The sequence below is a fragment of the Chenopodium quinoa genome, unplaced genomic scaffold, assembly GCF_001683475.1.
Source record: "Chenopodium quinoa cultivar QQ74 unplaced genomic scaffold, ASM168347v1, whole genome shotgun sequence".
NCBI lineage: Eukaryota > Viridiplantae > Streptophyta > Magnoliopsida > Caryophyllales > Amaranthaceae > Chenopodium > Chenopodium quinoa.
In genome coordinates this window covers 1447701-1469776 of record NW_018742455.1, presented here as the reverse complement: position 1 = coordinate 1469776, position 22076 = coordinate 1447701, and the positions used below count along the sequence as shown (strand labels likewise).

The 22076-nt window shown below is 31.4% G+C and overlaps 3 protein-coding genes across 3 annotated transcripts; 2 read left to right on the top strand and 1 right to left on the bottom strand.

The window, feature by feature from the left end:
• The first annotated feature begins 575 nt into the window (after positions 1-575).
• LOC110717209 (protein MIZU-KUSSEI 1-like) lies at positions 576-1766 on the top strand. The gene has a single exon (XM_021895864.1). It carries the CDS (start codon positions 676-678, stop codon positions 1459-1461), a length of 786 nt encoding a protein of 261 aa, XP_021751556.1. The 5' UTR covers positions 576-675; the 3' UTR covers positions 1462-1766.
• Positions 1767-3366: 1600 nt separating this feature from the next.
• LOC110718360 (porphobilinogen deaminase, chloroplastic-like) lies at positions 3367-8680 on the bottom strand. Its single transcript, XM_021897188.1, has 5 exons — positions 8382-8680; positions 6706-7111; positions 5565-5771; positions 4217-4394; positions 3367-3894 (listed from the first exon to the last, which is right to left on the bottom strand). Exons 1-5 carry the CDS (start codon positions 8549-8551, stop codon positions 3779-3781), a joined length of 1077 nt encoding a protein of 358 aa, XP_021752880.1. The 5' UTR covers positions 8552-8680; the 3' UTR covers positions 3367-3778.
• An 11810-nt stretch (positions 8681-20490) lies between these two features.
• Positions 20491-22076, top strand: LOC110717203 (cytosolic sulfotransferase 15-like). Its single transcript, XM_021895852.1, has one exon. The coding sequence runs from the start codon at positions 20551-20553 to the stop codon at positions 21574-21576; it is 1026 nt and encodes a 341-aa protein (XP_021751544.1). The 5' UTR covers positions 20491-20550; the 3' UTR covers positions 21577-22076.

The window sequence follows — 22076 nt, the reverse complement described above, 5'->3', positions numbered from 1 at the left end:
TCTTCATACATTGATCACGTCAATTTTGAAATCTGTGAACTAGTTTTTCCGGTTTCCATAAACTAATGGAGGGAACGTAGTAGTTAGTTTACAAAAGTTTTGCAAACCGAAAGCTTCGAAATGTAACGAATAATCAATAGGATGAAAACTGCAGATCACTTTGTTTATGAACTGTATTGCTCTATTTGTGGAACAGCCCTCGCACTCTCGCAGTATAGAATATGCCAACGTGCAGACTGCTAAGCACGTCTAGATGTACTTTGTGGAGTGACTTGCACAAATTCTTGTGTTTGACCTCTGTCTTAAAATAAATGTATTATCTTGTTTTATAATATATAGTTTTATGTGTATTTACATATCATGATTTTTATTAGTAAATTAACAATAGAAGAATTATTTTTCTGATTTCATTGGAGAAATTCCAATATTTGTTTTCCAAGTATTTTAACATTCAAGAACAGCCGGCATGAACAACATATTTTGACTCACTCTTGTAAGGTGAAGTGAGGGTGTTTTCATGCTGAAGTTATCAGCAGCACGGCCAAACTCAACGTGCAATCCACAACATTCTCTTCTTATACTCTACTTTCCAAACCAACTAGATTGTTATATCTTCTTTCATTTGTTTCCAAACTTTCCAACTTTCTAACATTGATTCTTGTTTTAAATCTCACCATGCCTGCACCCCTTCGACAATCCCCGACATCATCACCACGACGGTCCCCTCCTCATCCCCCGCCTCAACATCCTCCCCCTTCACCACCTCAATCTGGATCCACAAACACACCAAACAACATGTCATTGTCACCTCAAGGACCAATATCCCTCCAAGCACCCTCTCAGAGGAAAAACCCTACTAAATCAAATAAACTCTTAAGAAGAGTACGCTCTGTCTTTAGGTCCTTCCCCATCGTATCTCCTACATGTCGAATTCCAATGTCAGGTAGGATTAATGACGGGCATGTCCATGGTGGGACCCGGATAACCGGGACACTTTTTGGGTTCCGAAAAGCAAGGGTAAACCTAGCAATCCAAGAAAATCCTAGGTGCCTCCCCATGTTATTGCTAGAGCTAGCCATCCCAACTGGGAAGCTGTTGCAAGACATGGGCTTAGGCCTAGTGAGGATCGCACTAGAGTGTGAAAAGCACCCGTCCGACAAAACCAAGCTCATTGAGGAGCCCATTTGGACAATGTATTGTAATGGTAAGAAAACTGGGTATGGCATAAAAAGAGAGCCAACTGATGATGACTTAAGTGTAATGCAAATGTTGCACGCTGTTTCGATGGGTGCTGGTGTACTGCCTAGTGGTGAAGGTGTTGAAACCCCTGATGGTGAGCTTACGTACATGCGCTCGTTTTTCGAACGTGTGATCGGATCAAAGGATTCTGAGACTTATTACATGATGAACCCAGATGGGAGTAATGGTCCTGAACTTAGCATTTTCTTTGTTAGGATATAATAGGTCACAAAATTATGTGATCAAAGATTGTATTGAACTAATTAGGGAATACAGGAGTTGCTCTAGATTTTCACTTATCCCTTTGTTACATGTATTTCATGACCAAGTGTTACTAATTTTAATGTTGTGCAACAATTTAATAGTGTTTTACATTTTTATGATCTACATAAGTCATGTAGATATGAATAGTTGTATTTGTAGATATAGTAATCAACCTTGGGGGTTTTAATTAGTTATTTCATAATTCTAATGGGTGTTAGTTTTATAATTGCAGGTTTTTTTTTTTTTTTTTTTTTTTTTTTTTTTTTTTTTTTTTTGACAAGAAAATTGCAGGTTGTTTTACATGTCCCTATTTGTTCGTCACATTTGCCAATGATGAATATTGATTAATTATATTTTTAATTATTAATAATATACTTCTTCCGTTCTATTAATATTGCAACAACGGACTTTTTGCACTATTCATCACTCTTGTTTGACCATATAATATGATTTATACGTTAAACAAAATATAGTCAAGTGGGATCTCGTTGGATTCGTCTCATAAAATACTTTCACAATATCAACTTTTTATAATTTTTACACTTACACAATTATAAATATTTAGCATATAAAATGTGTTTTGGGATGCGTAATTTTCTCCTTGTTACAATATTAACAGAACGGAGGAAGTAAATTGTAAAATGTTAGTATTTGAAAACTATACGTTGAGACAACATGCACTCATAACTACATCTTATTTTATGTATAAAACACAAACTAGAGTCAAAATGATAAATTTCCTCCATTTTTTTTAATACATGAAACTTCATACTACCTCCGTTACTTATTATGTGCAACAAAGGGGTATTATTTGTGAGACATAAAATATTCCTTTGTTGCACATATTAAGAAACGGAGGTAGTATATGTCTTTCATTCATATGTTATTATACTTTCTCCATTTTCTTTTAAATGCAACACACCTTTTTGACACAGACTTTGAGAAAGAGATTGAACAATGTAAATAGTCAAATTATTCAAAATTATTTGTGCACATAGTTACTAATGTAACCTTTCTCTAATCTTGGTGCTCAAATTGTTTTAATAAAATCGCTCGTTTATTTACTCTAATCAACTCCTAAAACACATGTCAAAAAGTGTATTGCATTTAAAAGAAAACAGCAAAAAGTAGTCTGTAGTATTTTTTTAAAGGTCTAATATATGTGTTTTTTTTTTTTTTTTTTTTTTTTTTTTTTTTTTTTTTTTTTTATATATATAGCTTTTTAACTTATTTAATTTTATACATGTATGTAGGTGTCAACGTTTGTGTAGTTAAATAAATTTATTTGGCTGATTGCGACACCGATCTTCTCCTTGGTCCGCTGGATTAGACTTTGTGTTTGATTTAGTGGATCTTAGGTTCGAAGGTTGGTAGGTGATTATGATGATGATGATGATATGATAGTGGAATTAAATGAGGTATTATAAAATACCTTTTTTTTTTTTTGTGAAATTATTAAAACTCGTATTATAATTGTAATTTTAGCATTAGAAAAATTTGTACCTTTTTCTACCATCTATTAGAACTATCTATAAGATTATACTACCCCCGTTTCATATTATTTGCAACGATTTGACATAAAGTAGAGAGGAAAAATGTCTAATCATAGCAAATAATATAAAACGAATGTAGTATTTAGTATGATTGTAATTTTTGGTATTATATATGGCATCTAATTAGCATTAGCTATATTATTATTAATTTGATGGTAACAATATATCCTCAAGCATTAACATATGTACAATCTAGTTCTTCAATAATAATGCAAATTGAACTTAACAAAAAGTAAAATTCAAAAATATGCATGCCTAGTTTTTCAAAAATAAAAGAGAACAAAGGGGGGAAAAAAGCAAAGAAATCAACTTAGCTTAACAATCAATGAAAATTTCCTTTAAAATTGGCCGTACTATTTCTCCAAGTATTGCTCCTCAATTCATCATCCACTATTGGACCTCCTAGACGATAAACTTTCAAAGCTCCAAACTAACAATGGAAATTAATGAAAAAAAGAAGAGATGAAGGCCAAAATTGAACTCATCAAATCAAACCAACAGATTACAAAATCATACAAACTAATACAGCAGCTCGACAGGATTAGCACTTGTATTTCGACATACTGAAAGATGCAAATCCTAAGTCTACAAAAGCCTAAAGAATATCATCGTGCTATTATCGCTACATTAACACACACCATGCTACTGCTACAACAAGATTGAGGGGATCATCAGAGATCAGGAAATGAGTTTCTCTTGAATCTTGTGTTTACTTTGGAAGATTATCTCGGATCAAAAAAACCAGGACCAGCCTTTGAAAGAAGCTCCTTTCCAGCGTCTCTTCCCATTGCTACCATATCATCGAAAGCGTATGAACCCCTTCGAGAAGTCTCAATTACTGCAAGATATCATAAAACAATTTAGCTCCCTCTGTCCAAATTATTTGAATACTACTCTATAGTTTGCTCGATATTTTTGAACTTCTTCTAAGTCAATATCTGAACATCCATAATACCCGTGTAAGAATTCTACATATAGACCACATCGCTACATTGGTTTGGACGTAAGTTTAGAGTTACTACGTATAAAATTAAAGTGAAGAAAAGTTATGGTACTCTAGCTAGAGTTCCTTACAGATGGCCCTAAATTAAAAATTGTGGTCTGTCATAAAGCTAGGTAAGTATGGTTGATGAAATGGACAACCAGTGAAATAGATCTACCTTTCTTTCCGTCTGTAGAAGCCACAAGTCCCCTGAAAAAACAGTCCCCATTCTCATCTCTGCAAGCATAACCAGCAATAGGAGTACGACATGACCCATCCAAGGTCTCAAGGAACGCTCTCTCACAAGCAACTGCTAATCGAGTTTCTTCGTGATTTAAAGAGGCTAGGTAGTTTGCCTGGAAAAAAAATTGGTTCAGAAAACAAAGGAAAGCATTAGTTTGGAAAATAGCGGGATTCAATATACCAAATAAAAGACGAAGCACAGAAGAAATTATTTGCATAATCACTGCCTGTTACAGAAACCAAAATAGCACAAATATTGAGAACATGAAGAAATAAAATCATTCATCTCCATTTTGACAATTAACTACAAGAAATAAAATCATTCATCTTCATCTAAGAATAATCGATTGCAGATTTAAAACTTGAAGCATCGTAAATTCAAAATAATTGACAATAAATTAAACCTTAGGAGCCCTACAGAAAATATCAGGCAACACGTTACTCCTCTAAGGCTCTAACTATGAGATCAATATAGTTCATAGTTGTGAATTTTCTCTCTCAATTTGATAGGGTATCAAATCCTAATTAATGGGAGTATTGCAAGAAAGTAATGCTTACAAGAAGCACAGAACTCAAGGAAACCTGAGTTTATCGACTTATAGTTTCCACTACTGTACCCAATAATTTAGTGTTCGATCAAAACACTTACAAAAATGTACTCCATATCTTTTAATCAAAACCTATAACTCTTGAAATCACGTCTGAATGACAATCTTATATAATTGTCCTTCAAGTCCCAACCAAACTCACCAGAGAGCTTCCCCATAGAATTCATGTAAGTCCAATTGCTTCATCATTCATTTAACAGGTAATATACACATAAACTCACACAGCATTTTCAAAATCATTTATAGAATTCAAACGAAAAAAACGAGAACAAATAAGGAGACCTTCTGATGGGCCTCATCACATGTAATTGCTCCGCACAGAATTTCATCGTCAAGGTACATAATTAAGTTCATTATACAAGCCAAATCAGATTCTAAAATGATAGTGAAAAGTAATACAGACTAGTCCAAGATTAATCTCTGCCCCCACCATAAACAATAACGATTACACTTTCAAACAAACAAGGAACTAATTTTACACATTCCAGATCAATTTTAATTTGAGCATCCCATTTGGACAAGTGGAAAAAGTTTAAGAGTTGATGAATGAACAAATAGAGTGATAAGCATCAGTATCCATACCACTGATAACTTGGCATATTTGCTAATTTGCCCCATTTATGAAAAATCAATGTGTATTTATGCTAAGGAATAACTTGGAATAATCAAACTTACCATCTTTTCATCGTGATTTAGGCAAGCAATTCCAATTGCTCCTTGAGCAACAGCTGGAAGCATGTCGTCAATAGAAAGAACAGAAGAAACATTCTCAGTCATATTTAATCGCTTTAGTCCAGCCAATGCCAAAAGTGTTGCTTGCACTAATCCTTCGTTAAGCTTTTTCAAACGCGTCTGTACATTGCCACGGAAGTTATCCAGTACCTACAAACATATACAAACCAAATCAGTAAGTACTGTTTAGTCAATGAAATTTAAATTTAAATGGATTTCCAAATTGTGAGTCGCCCTCCTCTGAAAAAACAAGTGAGTAAGAGAAAAGAAAACATCCATGTCTAAATGGATAATGCCAGCACGACCAGCAATGAGTACAATATCCAAAGGTTCACAGTATCATTACAGATTAATAAAGAAGTATACCAACTGCAGCAATTATGTCTGTACCAGAACAGCTAATCAATATACAGAGTAATAAGGGATTCACAATCCAATCCTAATTTTGCCATATTAACATCAAAAAAGCTTAACTTAATATTTTTTGTTACAAGTCACAAGTTCTTTTACATGCTGACGCAGTACTTTCACTCTTTCAGTAATCTACATTGTATCAGTTGAGAAGCTGGCCCTTCAATACAACAAGCTAATCTTGTTACTGGACAGGATTTTATCACGCAAAATTACTGCTATCAAACTTTGAACTTGAAACTTAAAAATACATAGACAAAGAATTAAATTATTATACGAAGTGCAAAATTTGCAGTCTGCCTTGTTTAATTCAGTACCAACCTCAATGAAACTGGCAATATGCCTTTTCATTTGTGCATTACTTTGTTAAAACAGACGACACCAAAGTATTTGCTCAACCACTGTAAAAGCCATTAATGGACACCAAGTTCACTCCATCAATGGGTTTTGTAAAAGGTGGAAAATACTTGTCTAAACAGATCATAGGAAATTGTACTTGCTCATCCCTTGAGTTACATGAGACTATAATGGGGAAAAAAGGGCTTGTTTTTCAACCACTATATTAAATTATTAAATGTATCACTCAGCTATAACAAGCAGGGTACATGAATTTCCTTTAGTTTTCAAGGCATACTAAGAATGATGGAGAAAAAAAAACAGTAAGTAGACTTACTTCAAGGGAAGGATATCTATGTAGTAATTGAGATTTCCTTCTCAGTGATGCAGTACCAACAACACTACCAGCAGGAAGGTCTGCTAAGGAAGTTGCAGTGGTGGAAATAAATGCATCACGAACATCCTCACGCTCAAGGTTGCAAGGTAAAACTATCTTGTCTGGTAAATATGTGGGAACATCCTTCATGGAATGTACAGCAATATCAATATCATTATTCAAGAGGGCCTCATCTATTTCCTTAGTAAACAAGCCCTTCCCACCAATGTCTGCCAGTGGTTGAGTTAGTATTTTGTCCCCAGTTGTCTTTATTATCACGATTTCAATCGCTCCCTCCTCAGCCAGTTCCTCATGTGCTGCAATAAGCTTGGATCGTGTTTCATAAGCTTGAGCAAGTGCTAATGGACTGTCCTACACATACAAATAATGTATATAACTCCAGTAGAAATACGTTGAAGAGAATACAACTTAAATCAAAATAAATAAATGAAATTTCTACTAAGAGGCTAGAAATTGAGCCTTATCACAATATCATACTATGCCAAACAAACAAAGAGAGGAGATTAGAATTAAAAAAAGACCATCAATTAGAGGATCAACATGGGCACTGAATTGCCAGATGAACTGATTACAATAAGATCCCTAGAGCAATTTGTGTTACGGGGAATTACATTGATTTCCAGCTTGATCTGGAAGGGCATTCTACAATTTTCATACATATGATATGACTGAAGAACTTGGCAATGATCATGTAGTTTGGAGGAAAATGTGGGTATCCTACAAACTGTAAAACTGCAGAAATTAAGGCATTTCTAGTGTTTGCACTTTGCAGTGATCAATGGGAAATGGAGATACTTTTTGTGTATCCAAGGGGGACCAGGATAGACAAAATTCAGGTAGTGATAATGTGATTCTAAAAAGGGACCTAAAAGCTTGTAGAATTTTGCAATCCTTGGTTGTATATTGCTATCTCTGTTTGGAAATCATAGTCATGCTGATAATGTTTTGAACTAATAATGTTACAACAAAATCTCGACGGAGAGAGCCACAATTACTAATGACACATAATGGATCCAGTAGCAAGGATTCGTTGATTTCCGATTTTTAATCAAGCACATTTATTATTCAACACCCAATGGTTATTTATTGACATCAATGCACTACTTGAACCAGTTTTCTTTATATGAAAACAAAGGTCAAACTTATGAACAACGCAACCAACATGCCCATGTATTGAGTATGTGAGTTAATCTAATCCTACACATAATTCATTAAGTAAGCAAATTCTTCAATTCTCTTGAAACAAGCCATTTTGTACAAATTTAGCAGCTACACACATCATACAGACCCACTCTCCCCACTTCCTTCCCCCCTGCCCCAAAATATAATAAAATAAGGGTAATACACATCATTTTCGTGGATGTCAACTAGCTTAGCTGGTTAAAGTCTTGGGGACGACACCTAATACCTTAAATCGAATCCCATCTACATCATTACCTAGAGCTCTCTATACACAAAAATTAAGTACATATCTCCATCCAAACATTTAAGACAAACACAATTTTCGCTAAGTGTCAAACAGAACCCAAATCAGATCAAAGACATCAAAAACGAAAATTAAAGGTACATTTTGAAAAAAATAAACAAAATCCAGAAAATAAAACCAAAAATGGTACCTTCCTCGAGTTCCAATCCTAACAAGAGCAACTTTAGATTCTGGGTTTTTTTGTTCAACAGCAATGGAGGCTCTGGTAATCATTACCCGTTGTTGTCTTCTGAAATTATGCTTCATAGTTGGGGGTTTTATGCATGGAAAGTAGATTCTAGAACCTGCTAATGCCTCCATTGTTGCAGCTACCTTCAAGAATTGAATTGAAGTTCTGAGAAAGATGAGATAGAGGAGAGAAAGAGAGAGAAAAACGAGAGAAGTTTGGATTTGGTTTGATGATGAAAAAGATAAGGACTTTGATCTTGAGAATTTGGGAAATTTAGACTTTTGGCATTGGTTGGAAATGGGTATCGGATTCGGATATGGGGTCAAATCCAATAAATTAGATTGGACTAATTTTTAATGTTTATGGATCAACCCATGGAATATAGATAGGATACTTGAGATTTTATAAAATTTAGCACAATAATATGAACATAGTAGCCCAGCATATTGGTCATGGACCCCCATTGGCAATATGCTCACAAATCTTGTTTTCAAGGATTAAAGCATATGATCCAATCTTGGTGTTGGGTGATTTGCTTTTAAATTTAATTGTTAGTCTAGATAATAATGATGAGGTCCTAGCAAAGACTGAGGGCTTGTGTACAATAGGTAGAGATGTCAGTTTAGATGACTTGGCTACGCTCAATTTTGTCGAATCAGGTTGGGTTTCGTTCAAGTTTGAGTCATGCTAAATCATTGTGTCTATACATGTCGAATTATGGATTAAGCAACTTTCAAGTCAAGTCGGATGAATTTTGGACATCTCAAATGATATGTTGAAAGCCCAACCTCTTAATCGAATCCCACTCCAACCCTAAAACAGTAAAACTTCCTCCACCCCAAAACCCGCCCAATCCCCACCCTACCTTAGAATATGTAGAACAACATTCAAGTTTTAAAAAAAACCTTGATGCCAATTTCAATGGGGGGAAGGGAAAGAGAACTTAGGGAAGGGAGTAGGGATATATGTGATTGTTCGGTTGGGAAGGGGTGAGGTTGGCTTCGGCGAACAAGAACAGGAACGAAGTAGGGCTAATTTATGTGTGGATCGAGGAAGAAGGAAGGGGAACAAGAGGGGGTTGATTTTTTTTTTTCAATTATTTAAATAAAACAATTAGGAGGTAATTGGGATTGAGAAAGTAAACATCCTCTAAAGTTTGGATTATTCCAGAATAATTCAAAGTTGGAATTATTAAAAGAGAATATAACGAAGTTGGAATTATTTTTAACAATATTTCCTTATAATAATGGAGATTTTCTTTCTTTTTTTAAAATTTTTTTTAATATATAATTTGTAGGAAAAGTGTTATTGTATTAGTTATAAGTTGTAGTTGTTGTAGGTTGTAGTAGTTATATAGCCAAACATTATACTGTAATAGCAAGAACAACAACTACAATAACAAAATATGCAATAATGGATGTTATAATCCCAGTATGGATCTTACAATATGAAAATATGTCACTTTCCAGTTCTTAATATTTGTAGCCTTGTAGGGTTTTGATTAGGTTACACTCCTCATTGTTGTCTTTACTCGATTTTTCAATTATGATATCAACTTAACTCAACCTTTTTATACCTTTTTTTTTTTTTTGAAGGGATCAACCTTTTTACACCTAAATGTAAATAGTCTAATAGCTTTTGTCATAAATTGTAAGCTTATCTAAATAATCTAAACTTATTAGATATTTGTTTATATTATATTATATATATTTATGTAATACAAGTAGATTTTTTTTTTAATTTTTTTTTTTTTTTTTGTATGAAATAAGTGAAAATAAGGTGATAACAATCGTAAAACAAATAAATCATCAATCAATCAATAACAATCTAATATATATATATATATATATATATATATATATATATATATATATATATATAAAGTAGGCATTTTTCGAAAGCATTTGGAGCGCCACATAAGCAAAAGCATCAATTCAACCAATGAAAAATAAGATTCACATTTTCTTTTAGAATTAAAAAAATCAATCGCCACATAAGCAAAATGAACGAATGATATTAGAGATATATAAATACACATATATATTAAAAAATCCAATAAATATCTTCTTTTTTATCTTGCAGAGAAAAACTGCTAATCAAGAACAAAATTATCATATTAATGATAAAAAAAATTATAACGAGTTGAAATTTATCACTTTTTCAATCCTATATAACCATCTAACTATCTAATGATAATCCAACATACCCATGCCACATAAATAAACATATAGTTTATGAGATTATTATCCCAAGTGTCAACTACTTTATAGCCAAAGAAACTTAAAAGAGCCAGTCAAGAACTCAAGAACCAATATGATGAGAATATTCTGTATATAGAGGAGGTATGGTCATCTATAGAATGTCGGATCAAATAGGATCTGGATCTAATGTATCTATCGAATTCCTTGATTTCCATGTATTCGAAATGTAAAAATTAATCTATGTTTAAGGCGGTGAAATTGTTTGACCGCTTAGAGAATAAGACTAGGGTGTCCTGGAACGCCATGATCATACATTTTGCAAAAAATAGGTAAATGATTTTTGCATAGTTAATGTAAATCTTTTTAACGTTTTTGTTTCACAATTTTCAATTTAATTATATTTTATGTTTATTCTTTTTAAATCTTTCTCATGCAAATAAATTTAAATAATAACTGCATGGTTATTGATAAATTTGTTTATATAATTGTGGGAAATAAATTTCAAGCGTTAACCCCCATGCTTGAACCCCACTATGATCATACACTTAAGTACGGTGGCGTCCAAAAGGGAAGAAGATAGAGTAAAAGAGTCGCCAACAAGTTTTAGGAACTTGTAAACCGTTCACAGGGTGAAGGTTACACCCCTTAACGATCCAAGAAATCGTCAACTCCATAGGGTCTAGAACCAAATAAGGGTTCGGGGATGAAGGTACAAATCCAACCTAAAAGAGATTGAATCTGCCCTAATAATAGGCCTCTACTTTATTCTGATCGTATTCATGTGCGTTTTCTGACTAACATGCAATCAATAGGTTTAGCCCTAAACCTGTTTATCTATGTTGGTTGAATATTAATGCACAAATAAAACTATTATTGGCGATCACTTGAAATATAATCAAATTAACCATAAACAAGATTATTAATTATCTTATTAAGCGTGATTACAAGTACCAATTCCCTTTAAACATGCATAAAAGGTGTGATCAAGGAATAAAAATAAATAAGCATCAAGCAACATAATAATAATCAAAATAATTATCATAATCATAACAATCATAATTAAAAATAATCATCATAATAACAATCATAATTAATAATAATAATCATGATTAAAATAATCATATCAACGCTAAAGCATAATAATAGCAAGATCCTAGGCATGATACGAACAAGATTAATAACAAACCCTAACATGTCACTAAGAAATAAAAATCAAATTTTTAGCCCTAACATGATACTAACAATCATAAATATTAGGAAGAACATAGGAAGCATCGTAACAATCATATTTAATATTAAATTTACCCTAGACATGATACTAGGAATATCATAATAACAATTTAAACATGATTTCTACATCATAATATCAATAAAAACCATTAAAGTACTTACTTTGATGCCTCGTATCTCTTTCTAATAACAAAATACACACGTTAGTAACTTCAAGGAAAATAATAAACAAACAATTAAATTAAATAATTGAAAGAGAGATTTGGGACCAAACCCTCAGAAATTAAACCTTTCACGTCTAGGGCGAAGGCAACTTCGAATATAGCTAGGTGTATCTAGATCTAATGAATGCGGAATTTTGTATGTAAAAAGCAAGTTTAGAAAGAAAGAGAGAGAGAGATGGTGAATGAGAAGAGAATGAGAGAATTGATGATTGCGAATGAAAACTGGTTGTAGGTGAATGAAAACGGAGTTTTTAATACGTTATTTATAGAAAAATCAGCTAAAAAGATAAAATTAACAAAACAGAGCATTGGCGCACAGAAAAACGAACCAGCGCCAACGCTGGCTGTTGGCGCCAGGCGCCAACACTAGCGCCAAGGCTGGCGCCAGGCGCTACAGCTGGCGTTTGGCGTTGATTTCAGAAATTCACGCGTTTTCTAAAATCAGATAAAAATTACCGTACAGGAGGATAAAATCGTATTTTTTCCTCAAAAATGCTCTTTGATTTTAATTAAAACTCTGAAAAGTCAACAAAAGTCAATTTATCAATGCTAATTGAATTAGGAATGAAAAGAACCTTCTAGAAGAATCTAGAAGACTAAAATCATTCCTAATTGCATTAGGAATGATAAATCATATTAGGCCCTCCTCTAGATCATTAGGCCGCATATAAGTAGGGATGTCAATATTAAGTGGATATCCACTAACCCGCTCCACCCGCAATAAATAAATGGATGAAAACCCGAATTAAATGGATGAAAAGCGGGTGACGGATGAAGCGGATGATGGATCGGATCGGATATGGATGATACATTTTTCACCCGCTAATCATCCACCCACCCGTTTAACATATATTAATTTTTTAATCTAAGAATTTTAATAATAAAATCTGAAATGTGCAAGAAAATTATATGTATTTTTTTGTTGCAAATTAATTTTTCAAACAATATATTGTTATTTTTTCCTTTTTAATTAATAAAATTAATAAAACTATTGTACAAATAACCGAAAATTAAAGTTATCTGAGTTTTTTTCAACTTTAATACTCATCCATTAGTCATCCGCTCCACCCGTTTCATCCGCGGATGATGGACGGATGGATATGGGTGATGGGTGAAGCGGGTGATGGATGGATGTGGATGGAGCGATTAGAGTAATGGATGGATGCGGGTGAAGCTCCACCCGATCCGAATCCGATCCATTGCCATCTCTACATATAAGACTCAAACCGGGCCCAGTTCAGTAAATTGGCCATAACTTCCTCGATATTCATCGGAATTGGGCTTATAATATATCGTTGGAAAGCTCTTGTCAAGCTACAAATTCTTACATAGACCCTGGTCCACCTATCCTATGTGAACCAGGCATTAAACACACTCTTCTCTTAATTAAACACAACTTCAACTTCACCTTGTTCTTCAAATCCCGCTATCTTAACTTTTTTTTTCCTTCTTTATAAGATCACTCTTCCCTATTTAATCTGATTTTTTTTACTTCTTTTTCGATCATAATTTAGATCCACAACATTGTCTAGATCAAAGAAATTATCAACATTATCTCTTCTTTTCTTTTTTTTTTTTTCTCCTTAATTTCACTCTTCTGAACTTCCTCTCTCTTCTTCTTAACATTTTCTTGCTTCTTCTGAACTTTCTTCTTTTGAGACTCTTTCTTAGCCTTCTTTTGAGCTTCCTTTTTAGCTTGATTTTCAGTCTCCTTTTGACTTTCCTTTTTAGCTTGATTCTCAGCCTCCTTTTGAGCTTGATTCTCAGCTTCTTGAATTGGTGTTGGGTGGTGGATTTGGGTTGAAGTTCAGATTGGTTGCTGTAATAAAACAAATGCTTCTTGGATTAAAAAATAACAATATCAAAATTTGAACAGGAATCACAAATTATATGAGATAAAACCATAAAACATTTGAACAGTAATAACAAATTATATGAACTAAAACCACAAAATATTTGAACATTGATAAAAAAAAATTATATGAACTAGAACCACAATATATTTGAACAATAATCACTAATTATATGAACTAAAAACACAAAACATTTGAACTTATAAAATAAATGCTTCTTATTTTAAAAAATAACAATATCAATTTTTGAACAGTAAGCACGAAATATATAAACTAAAACCACAAAATATTTGAACGATAATCACATATTATATGTACTAAAACCACAAATCATTTGAACGGCAATTACGAATTATATGAACTAAAAACACAAAATATTTGAGCCTATGATTTACCCGGTTTCTCCATTTTCTAAATGTTGCTTGTCTATATCTCTTTTAAAATCTTTGGATCAACAATTGGACTTGTTATATCCAATTTCTTCTTCCTTTTGTTTCAGATTTGAGAAATTGTCCTGTTCAAATAACTTAGGGTTTAAATTCATCATTTAATTTCAAAATTCAACAATTATATAGGGTTTTAATTTACTTACAATTGATCTTCATCACTATCAGAAGAATTTGGGTCCCTAAAATGTGAATATTGTTCAAAAATTATACCCAATTTACAAAAACTACGAATGAAATTTTAATAAATTATAACAACTACGAACGAAATTCAAAGAAATTTAAAGAAAGTATAAGTTCAGAAATTTTATTTACCTTTCTACATTGTTTTCTTGCTTTTCATCCATGGCTATGCTTGAATTTTCAGAGGAGAGAGAAACGAGAATTTTTCGTAGTGTTTGTGTTGATGGCTATAAGTTCAGAATTTATTATGTCAGAGTGTTGTTGGAGTGGAAAGAAAGAAAGGAGAGGTTGGGCCGCTTTATTTGTAATGTGTTTGTGATGATGGATTGTAGTATTTGGGCTAGTGGTCCACCTATATTAGATGGACCAGGGTCTACCATAGACCTATTGTTGTCAAGCCCCATCCAACTACACTACTATTGGACCCATATCATGGACCAACCAAACTGGATTGGCTGTTTTCTTAAAATAAGTTTTCAAAAACAGAGAGAAGAGAAAAGAAATAAAACTATCCACAACACTAAACTTTCCACACTTTCACTTCATTCGATTATGATTCGACGTGAAAGGTACTCATCACCGGGTTTGATTTTGGGGAGACACATTTGAGTGCCTACAATAATTGTTAATTTTTTAGTACTATTTTTATTTTGTTTTGTAGGTAAATTATTTTTGGATGATATCTAATTATCTATCAGGTTTGTTCTTTGCTAGAGTATATATATTGGAGTTTCATTCATAAGGATGGTAATAAGGTTGCACATGAGTTCTCATTGCCTTCCATGCGACACCGGTAACCGTTTTTTGTTTAGTATTTTACTTGATTGTATTTAATTTTGGATTTTGATTCCCTATGAATAAAATCTGGGGCATTTAATTTCTTCCAAAAAAAAAAAAAAAAAATTAGAACCGTCATATATAGTACACAGTCTTATCCCTAATATCTCAACATGTGGCACTAAAAAAAACCAAGGTACTGTTTCACATTAAAACCAATTGGAGTATCACCCAAAACAGAAAAATACACTCTTCATTATTCGTACATCGTATGAAGTTGTATCAATAAAATAATGTAACAAATCGGATATAGAAACACACAAGTTTTATAACTTAAAAAAAAAACAAAAAATAACTAAAACCCATAGGCGGGTTGAATCACGTAATTAATAAAAAAAATTATTTTTTCTAATAGTAATCAATAATTTTATTAAAATATTATGTGATTTAACTGATAAAATCATTCTTTAAATAACATAATAATTCGATTGATAAAGGCACATTATCACATAAATATTATGATAAAAATTATCTTTTTCATAGATAATAGTATATTAATTAAAATATCATAAACGTGTTATTTTTTCATGAGATTTATTTATAGAAAAAACCGTGCATAGCACGGGCTTATATCTAGTATACTTAAAGACACACCAGCAATGACACGTGTAATTGTCTGGTGTGTTTTTAATTTAGTTTTTTTTTTTTTTTTTTAAAAAAAAAAAATTTGTATAAGAAACAAATCTTATACAAAATTATTTCCCTAACCTTTTTTTTTTTTTTTTTTTTTTTGAAACAATTTCCCTAACCTTATACAATCAATATAATTACTTAAAAAAATGGCATATCTTTAACACGAATTTTTTTATAACTATAAAAAAAAATTTCTAAACACAATTTTGTTCATTTTTTACATCATTTTATATCTAACTTATCTTTCGTAATTCTTTATTTAATAAAGAAATCGTCAGCTATATTTTTAGATTGTTTATATAAAAAAAAATTAATTTAGTTTGGTCCTAATCAGTAGTGGTCAAGTCGATCAAGTAGAGTGTTAATGACTACGGCCTAACAGCTGTTCTAACTACTAAGCATGTTTTAGGCAAATTCCATGACTCCATGTGCTACTACCTACTCCATATTCAATTACGAATAAAAAAAATAATATTCAATTACGAATCAAAAACTTTTGCTAATTCTTTTGCGGTCGAGCATTTCTGGCTGGGCCTAGCCGCGTAATTTTTCACCTAATTTAGCTCATTCACGCCAATTAAAATATTAAATCACTCAATTATCAATATTAATAGGGGCCAATCAAAAATGAATTAAAACCGATTTTAAATCTCCAATTATGCAACATTCCTATCTCAATAATTATTCATTGTTTGTTTTTGTAAAAAATAATTATTCATTGTTTTTTTAAAAGTAACTACTCCCTCATTTTTTAAAAAATAACTACTCCCTCATTTTTTTTGCATGAAACTCTTTGACTCATGCACAGTTTTATGTGATTGAGTTATATTTATTGCGGAGTAAAATATTATGTAATTAGGGTTTGTTGGAGAGTAAAAATGCATTTATAGAGTTCACCAATACTTTTTTTTTCCATTGGGAATCAATACTTTTCATCATTTGGGGACTCACCTTTCTTTTTCCATCATTAAGGGACTTCCGATCATTTAATTAAAAATTTCGCCCACTACAAATTACAAAACTACTTCAATTTCTAAATGTGTTTTAATACAACTGTCACCACAAGGAAGTGCTTACTAGCTTCCTAAAATTCTTAATATATATTAATCAAAGAGTTATTGGCGGCTCTAGTGCTCTACTACGTAGTTACTTTGCTTTCCAGAGACATATTTAATTCTTTTTCACAAACAAAATAATCAATCTTCTCCAACTCCAACAGATTATTTCAATCATTTCAAATTAGAAAAAAAAATTAAAAATTCTTCTTAAGCCATATATATATATATATATATATATATATATATATATATATATATATATATATATATATATATATATATATATATATATATATATATATAATTTTGTGAGTGAGTAACATGAAATTTTAAACACAATAGAGTAAGGCCCTGTTCTGTTCACCTTAAGTAAAAATAATTTCAGTTTAGTAAAAATAAGTTCAGTTCAGTACAATTCAGTTTTCTTAAAGAAGAATTATAATAGAAAATCAGTAAAATTTCAGTTCAGTAAAAATAATTTAAGTTCAGTAAAATTAAGTTCAGTTCAGTAAAAATAAGTTCAGTTCATCAAAAATAATTTTTGTTCAGCAAAATAGTCTTTGATTAAAAAAATAATAAAAAAGGGAGTATATTGTAATACATATTCAATTAGAGCATCTCTAATGATAAGCTACAAAGGCTTGTAGCTTACCTTGATACATCAAAATTTCAAGCTAATTCTTTTAAGCTACAAAGTGTTCCAATGTTGAGCAATAGAATATTATAGCTTGGAAAAATAAATTAAAAAATAAATAAATTTCTATCGTACACATGTCATAATATAAGAGGATGAACCTTTCTATAGAAAATCAAGCAACCAGGATGAACCATTTATTGTCACTCCAATGGTAAGCTACATGCTTACAATTTAATTTAATTTGCATGCAGATCCTTTTTTAATACCATTGGAGATGCTCTTACATATAGTAGGAAAAAAAGAAGTAAAGAATATGAATTACACAAATAACCCTGTAGAATCTTTTATCATAAAATTAGAAAGACGTGTTTTAAATTATATAATATATATATATATATATATATATATATATATATATATATATATATATATATATATATATATATATATATATATATATATATATATATATTTAATAGTAATAGAAAAATTTATATAGAATAAGAAGAGATCGAATAGGTGAATTGTATAAATGAGATCAAGATATATGAGGAAGTATATCCCATTACCTGGTATAGGACAGCTTTGCCCCATACCTTAATAAAAAATTAATTTCTTAAATAACACTTTAAAAACTTCAGCTCTTCAGCAAAGAATCCTATCTCGCGATAATAGCCTTCGTAGAAAGATCTGTCCTTCCTCGTTTGTCGTTAGGATTCAGGCATTCAGCGAGGATATGACTTCAATCACGCTAGGGATTCGTTTGGGTAGCTGTCTATCACTCTTCAAGATATACCGTACTCCCTCCGTTTTTAAATAATTACTTCACTTTTTTTTTCAACCATTTTTAAATAGTTGTTCCATTTTCTTATTTGGAAATCTTTATAATATTTAATTAATTTCTCTCACAGAGTGGACCCACCATTAATATATTTAATTAATTTCATGTTTTCTCTCAACTACTTTTTCTTTTTACAATTTTTTATTCTTTCACCTATCCCACTAGCTCCATATTTTATTATATTCTTCAATTCTCCTAAAACTACGCGCATGGAGAAATGAAGCAAGTATTTAAAAACGGAGGGAGTAAATTTTTTTAACAAACCCACCTCATCAATTATGCCAGTTTTTGTAAAAAAAAAAATAAAATACACTTACTTCACCAAAATTCTTGTAATATCCACCGATAGTCCTCTTAGAACCCGGCCCGTTCACTTTACCTAATTTTTACTAAACAAAAATTATTTTTACTGAACTGAAATTATTTTTGCTAAACTTATATATATATATATATATATATTACTGATTTTCTATTATATTTCTTCTTTAAATTTACTAATTTTTACTACATTGAAATTATTTTTATTGAATTGAACGAAATTATTTTTACTAAACTGAACTTATTTTTACTGAACTATAATTATTTTTGCTGAATATAATTTATTTTGCGGTGAAGTGAACAAGACCTTAGGATGAAAAATAAAAGGTGAATCCCTGAATGATAAATGTATGAAAGGTGAGTCCCCAAAATGTATTTTACTTGTTTGTTGGAGAATATAAATGATTAAGAGTGATAGTGAGGGAATAGTTTATGTAAAAGTAGAATATTAATAAATCATACCACCTCCTGTTATTTTTTAGTTAACATCTTTCATTTATCGCGCGTGCAAATGCGCAATTTTAACGATAATATATCTAATTATTAAACATCGTAAAATTATAAAAATTGAATATTTATAAATGTGTAAGAACTACTTGGCACTAAAGTATAGTCGTGTCGTATTGATTCATTTACTTAAACGTATAAGAACCACTTGTCATGCTATATGAAATAGTATCAACTTCTTCATTCAATATATTTATCAAAAATACCATAAATTATTGTTTTTTTAGACAAGTTGAGTTGTGTTACTTTCGCATTTTGAAAGATACCGACATTATTCAACCTATTTAATTAAACATTTCGCATTTTGAAAGATACCGACATTATTCAACCTATTTAATTAAACATATCATGTTCGATTAATATAATATTATCGTATTGTATCTTTTTTTTTTTTTACTCCCTCCGTTTCAATATGATAGTCCCATATGGAATCTATCACATAAAATAAGAAAAGAAGAATATTTGGAATCTAACATTAAAGTCAAAAACAATTCATAAATAGTTTTGCCTTATTTAAATTTTTTTTTGTTTTTTTAGGAAATTGTCAAGTATAATTGCATAATTCAAGGGAATAATTTCTTTACTTAGACTCATGTCATCAATGCACAATCATTAATTTAACCAATCACAATTTAATATGTATAAAATAGGAAATAAAACTAAGTTAAAAGTAGAATACATTCAATATGGGTATATCTTTTTAAAACGCTCAAAATATTATATGGGACTAACAAATTGAAATGAAGGGAGTATTATTTTTTTTAGAGTTTCTTCTAATGTTGTTTAACTTATCTTGACTCTTTATACATGGAGCACCAAATTACCAATACCAAACATGTGTTCCCAATGCAATAGATTCGACGTACCATGTGCTAAATGTGATGACAAGCTGACAACCCTACTTTTTTTGAGTTATTTATTACTTGGTACTCTAATAGGGCCGACAAACAAAAATTTGTCTTTGTTCTCTACATACTCTGTTATAAGTGAACTACTACCTCCGTTAACTATTATTTGCAACAAAGGAATATTTTATATTTCATAAATAATACCTCTTTGTTGCAAATAATAATTAATGAAGGTAGTATAAAACATGTACTTCACATATAATTCTTAAACCATTTTAAACTCAACACAAAATATTGTTACTTACTTATCATAAATGGATACTCTTAATTTCCCAAAGGAAGAAGAAGAACAACAAGAAGAAGAAGAGTTCCAAGGTATAACAAAGAGTTGCAAGGAACTACTTTTATCCCTTCCTAAAGTTAAAGGATGGAGAACTCCAAATCTCTACCTTTTTCAAAGTTTTTGGTGTCAACCCAAAGAAATCCAAGCCATAATCTCAGCTCAAACCCACTTTGAAGCTCAAGACAGTGATGTGATCGTTGCTACTATTCCAAAATCCGGCACTACTTGGTTAAAAGCTCTTGTTTTCACGATAGTAAATCGATGTCGATTTGATGTCAACTCCATAGACCACCCCTTGCAAAGGTCTAACCCACATGACCTTGTACCATTCTTAGAGTACAAGGTTTATGCAAATAACCAAGTTCCAAATTTATCAAATCTTGATTCTCCGAGGCTTTTTGCATCTCATGTACCTTACAACTCCTTGCCTAAAACCATTATTAATAACTCTAATTGCAAGGTTGTTTACATATGTAGGAACCCTTTTGACACTTTTGTATCAATTTGGCATTTTATGACTAATATTAGGCCTAATAATCTTGGGCCTTTCTCATTAGAAGAGGCCTTTGATATGTATTGTATGAGTCAAGTAGGATATGGTCCATACTGGGATCATATGTTGGGTTACTGGAAGAAAAGTCTGAATTCACCTCAAAAGGTTATGTTTTTTAAATATGAAGATCTGAAAGAGGATGTGAATCTTCAAGTTATGAGATTAGCCGAATTTTTAGGGTGCCCTTTTTCAGCACAAGAGAAGAGAGATCATGTTGTCGAGGAGATTACAAAGTTGTGTAGTTTTCAAAATATGAAGAATTTGGAAGTTAACAAAGATGGAAAATCTATTCTAAACTTTGATAACAAGGGCTTATTTAGGAAAGGTGAGGTGGGGGATTGGGTTAACCTTCTAAGCGAGGAAATGGTTGAAAGATTGAGTCAAACCATGGATGAAAAGTTGGCTGGTACTGGCTTGGAGTTTCCAAACATATTGAAGTCTTAGAGTTTGATGGTTTATAATTTGTTTGTGTATCTTTATGTTTTAAAAATTTGCTTAACATGTGTTTGTACTATCTGTAAACTACTTAGGTTGTCTTATCTTATGCCCTATTTCACCTTTATATGAACTAGTTTTGGGTTCAACAGATATTATGTATTGTTGATTTGATTTGGAATTCATATTTTGACTAGAAGGTCAATCTGTTTTAGCTATTGTCATCATGATCTTAGTTACTTATATGCATTTCTCTCTTCTTCAAAATGATGTACTTTACTAGTTTTAGTACTCCCTCCGTTCCCATTTGTTTTTTACATTTCCATTTAGGGTGTTTCTTTTTATTCTTTACATTTAGGATATTTCCTTTTTAAGTCATTGATTTTAGACAAAATTACCCTTGCTTTACAAATTAAACACTCAATTGCCCTTCACTTTTCATGTGCATATGTACCTTTTATAATATTTTAATGGATTTTCAATACTCATAATTACTTTCTCTCTCATCT

Bases quoted from the DNA above. Each gene is read 5' to 3' on its own strand.
- LOC110717209 (XM_021895864.1), top strand. From the start codon at position 676: ATGCCTGCACCCCTTCGACAATCCCCGACATCATCACCACGACGGTCC.
- LOC110718360 (XM_021897188.1), bottom strand. From the start codon at position 8,551: ATGGAGGCATTAGCAGGTTCTAGAATCTACTTTCCATGCATAAAACCC. The intron at 7,112-8,381 runs GTACCATTTTTG...TGTGTAGGACAG, and splicing joins AGGATTGGAACTCGAGGAAG to TCCATTAGCACTTGCTCAAG. The intron at 3,895-4,216 runs GTAGATCTATTT...GATATCTTGCAG, and splicing joins TTCTACAGACGGAAAGAAAG to TAATTGAGACTTCTCGAAGG.
- LOC110717203 (XM_021895852.1), top strand. From the start codon at position 20,551: ATGGATACTCTTAATTTCCCAAAGGAAGAAGAAGAACAACAAGAAGAA.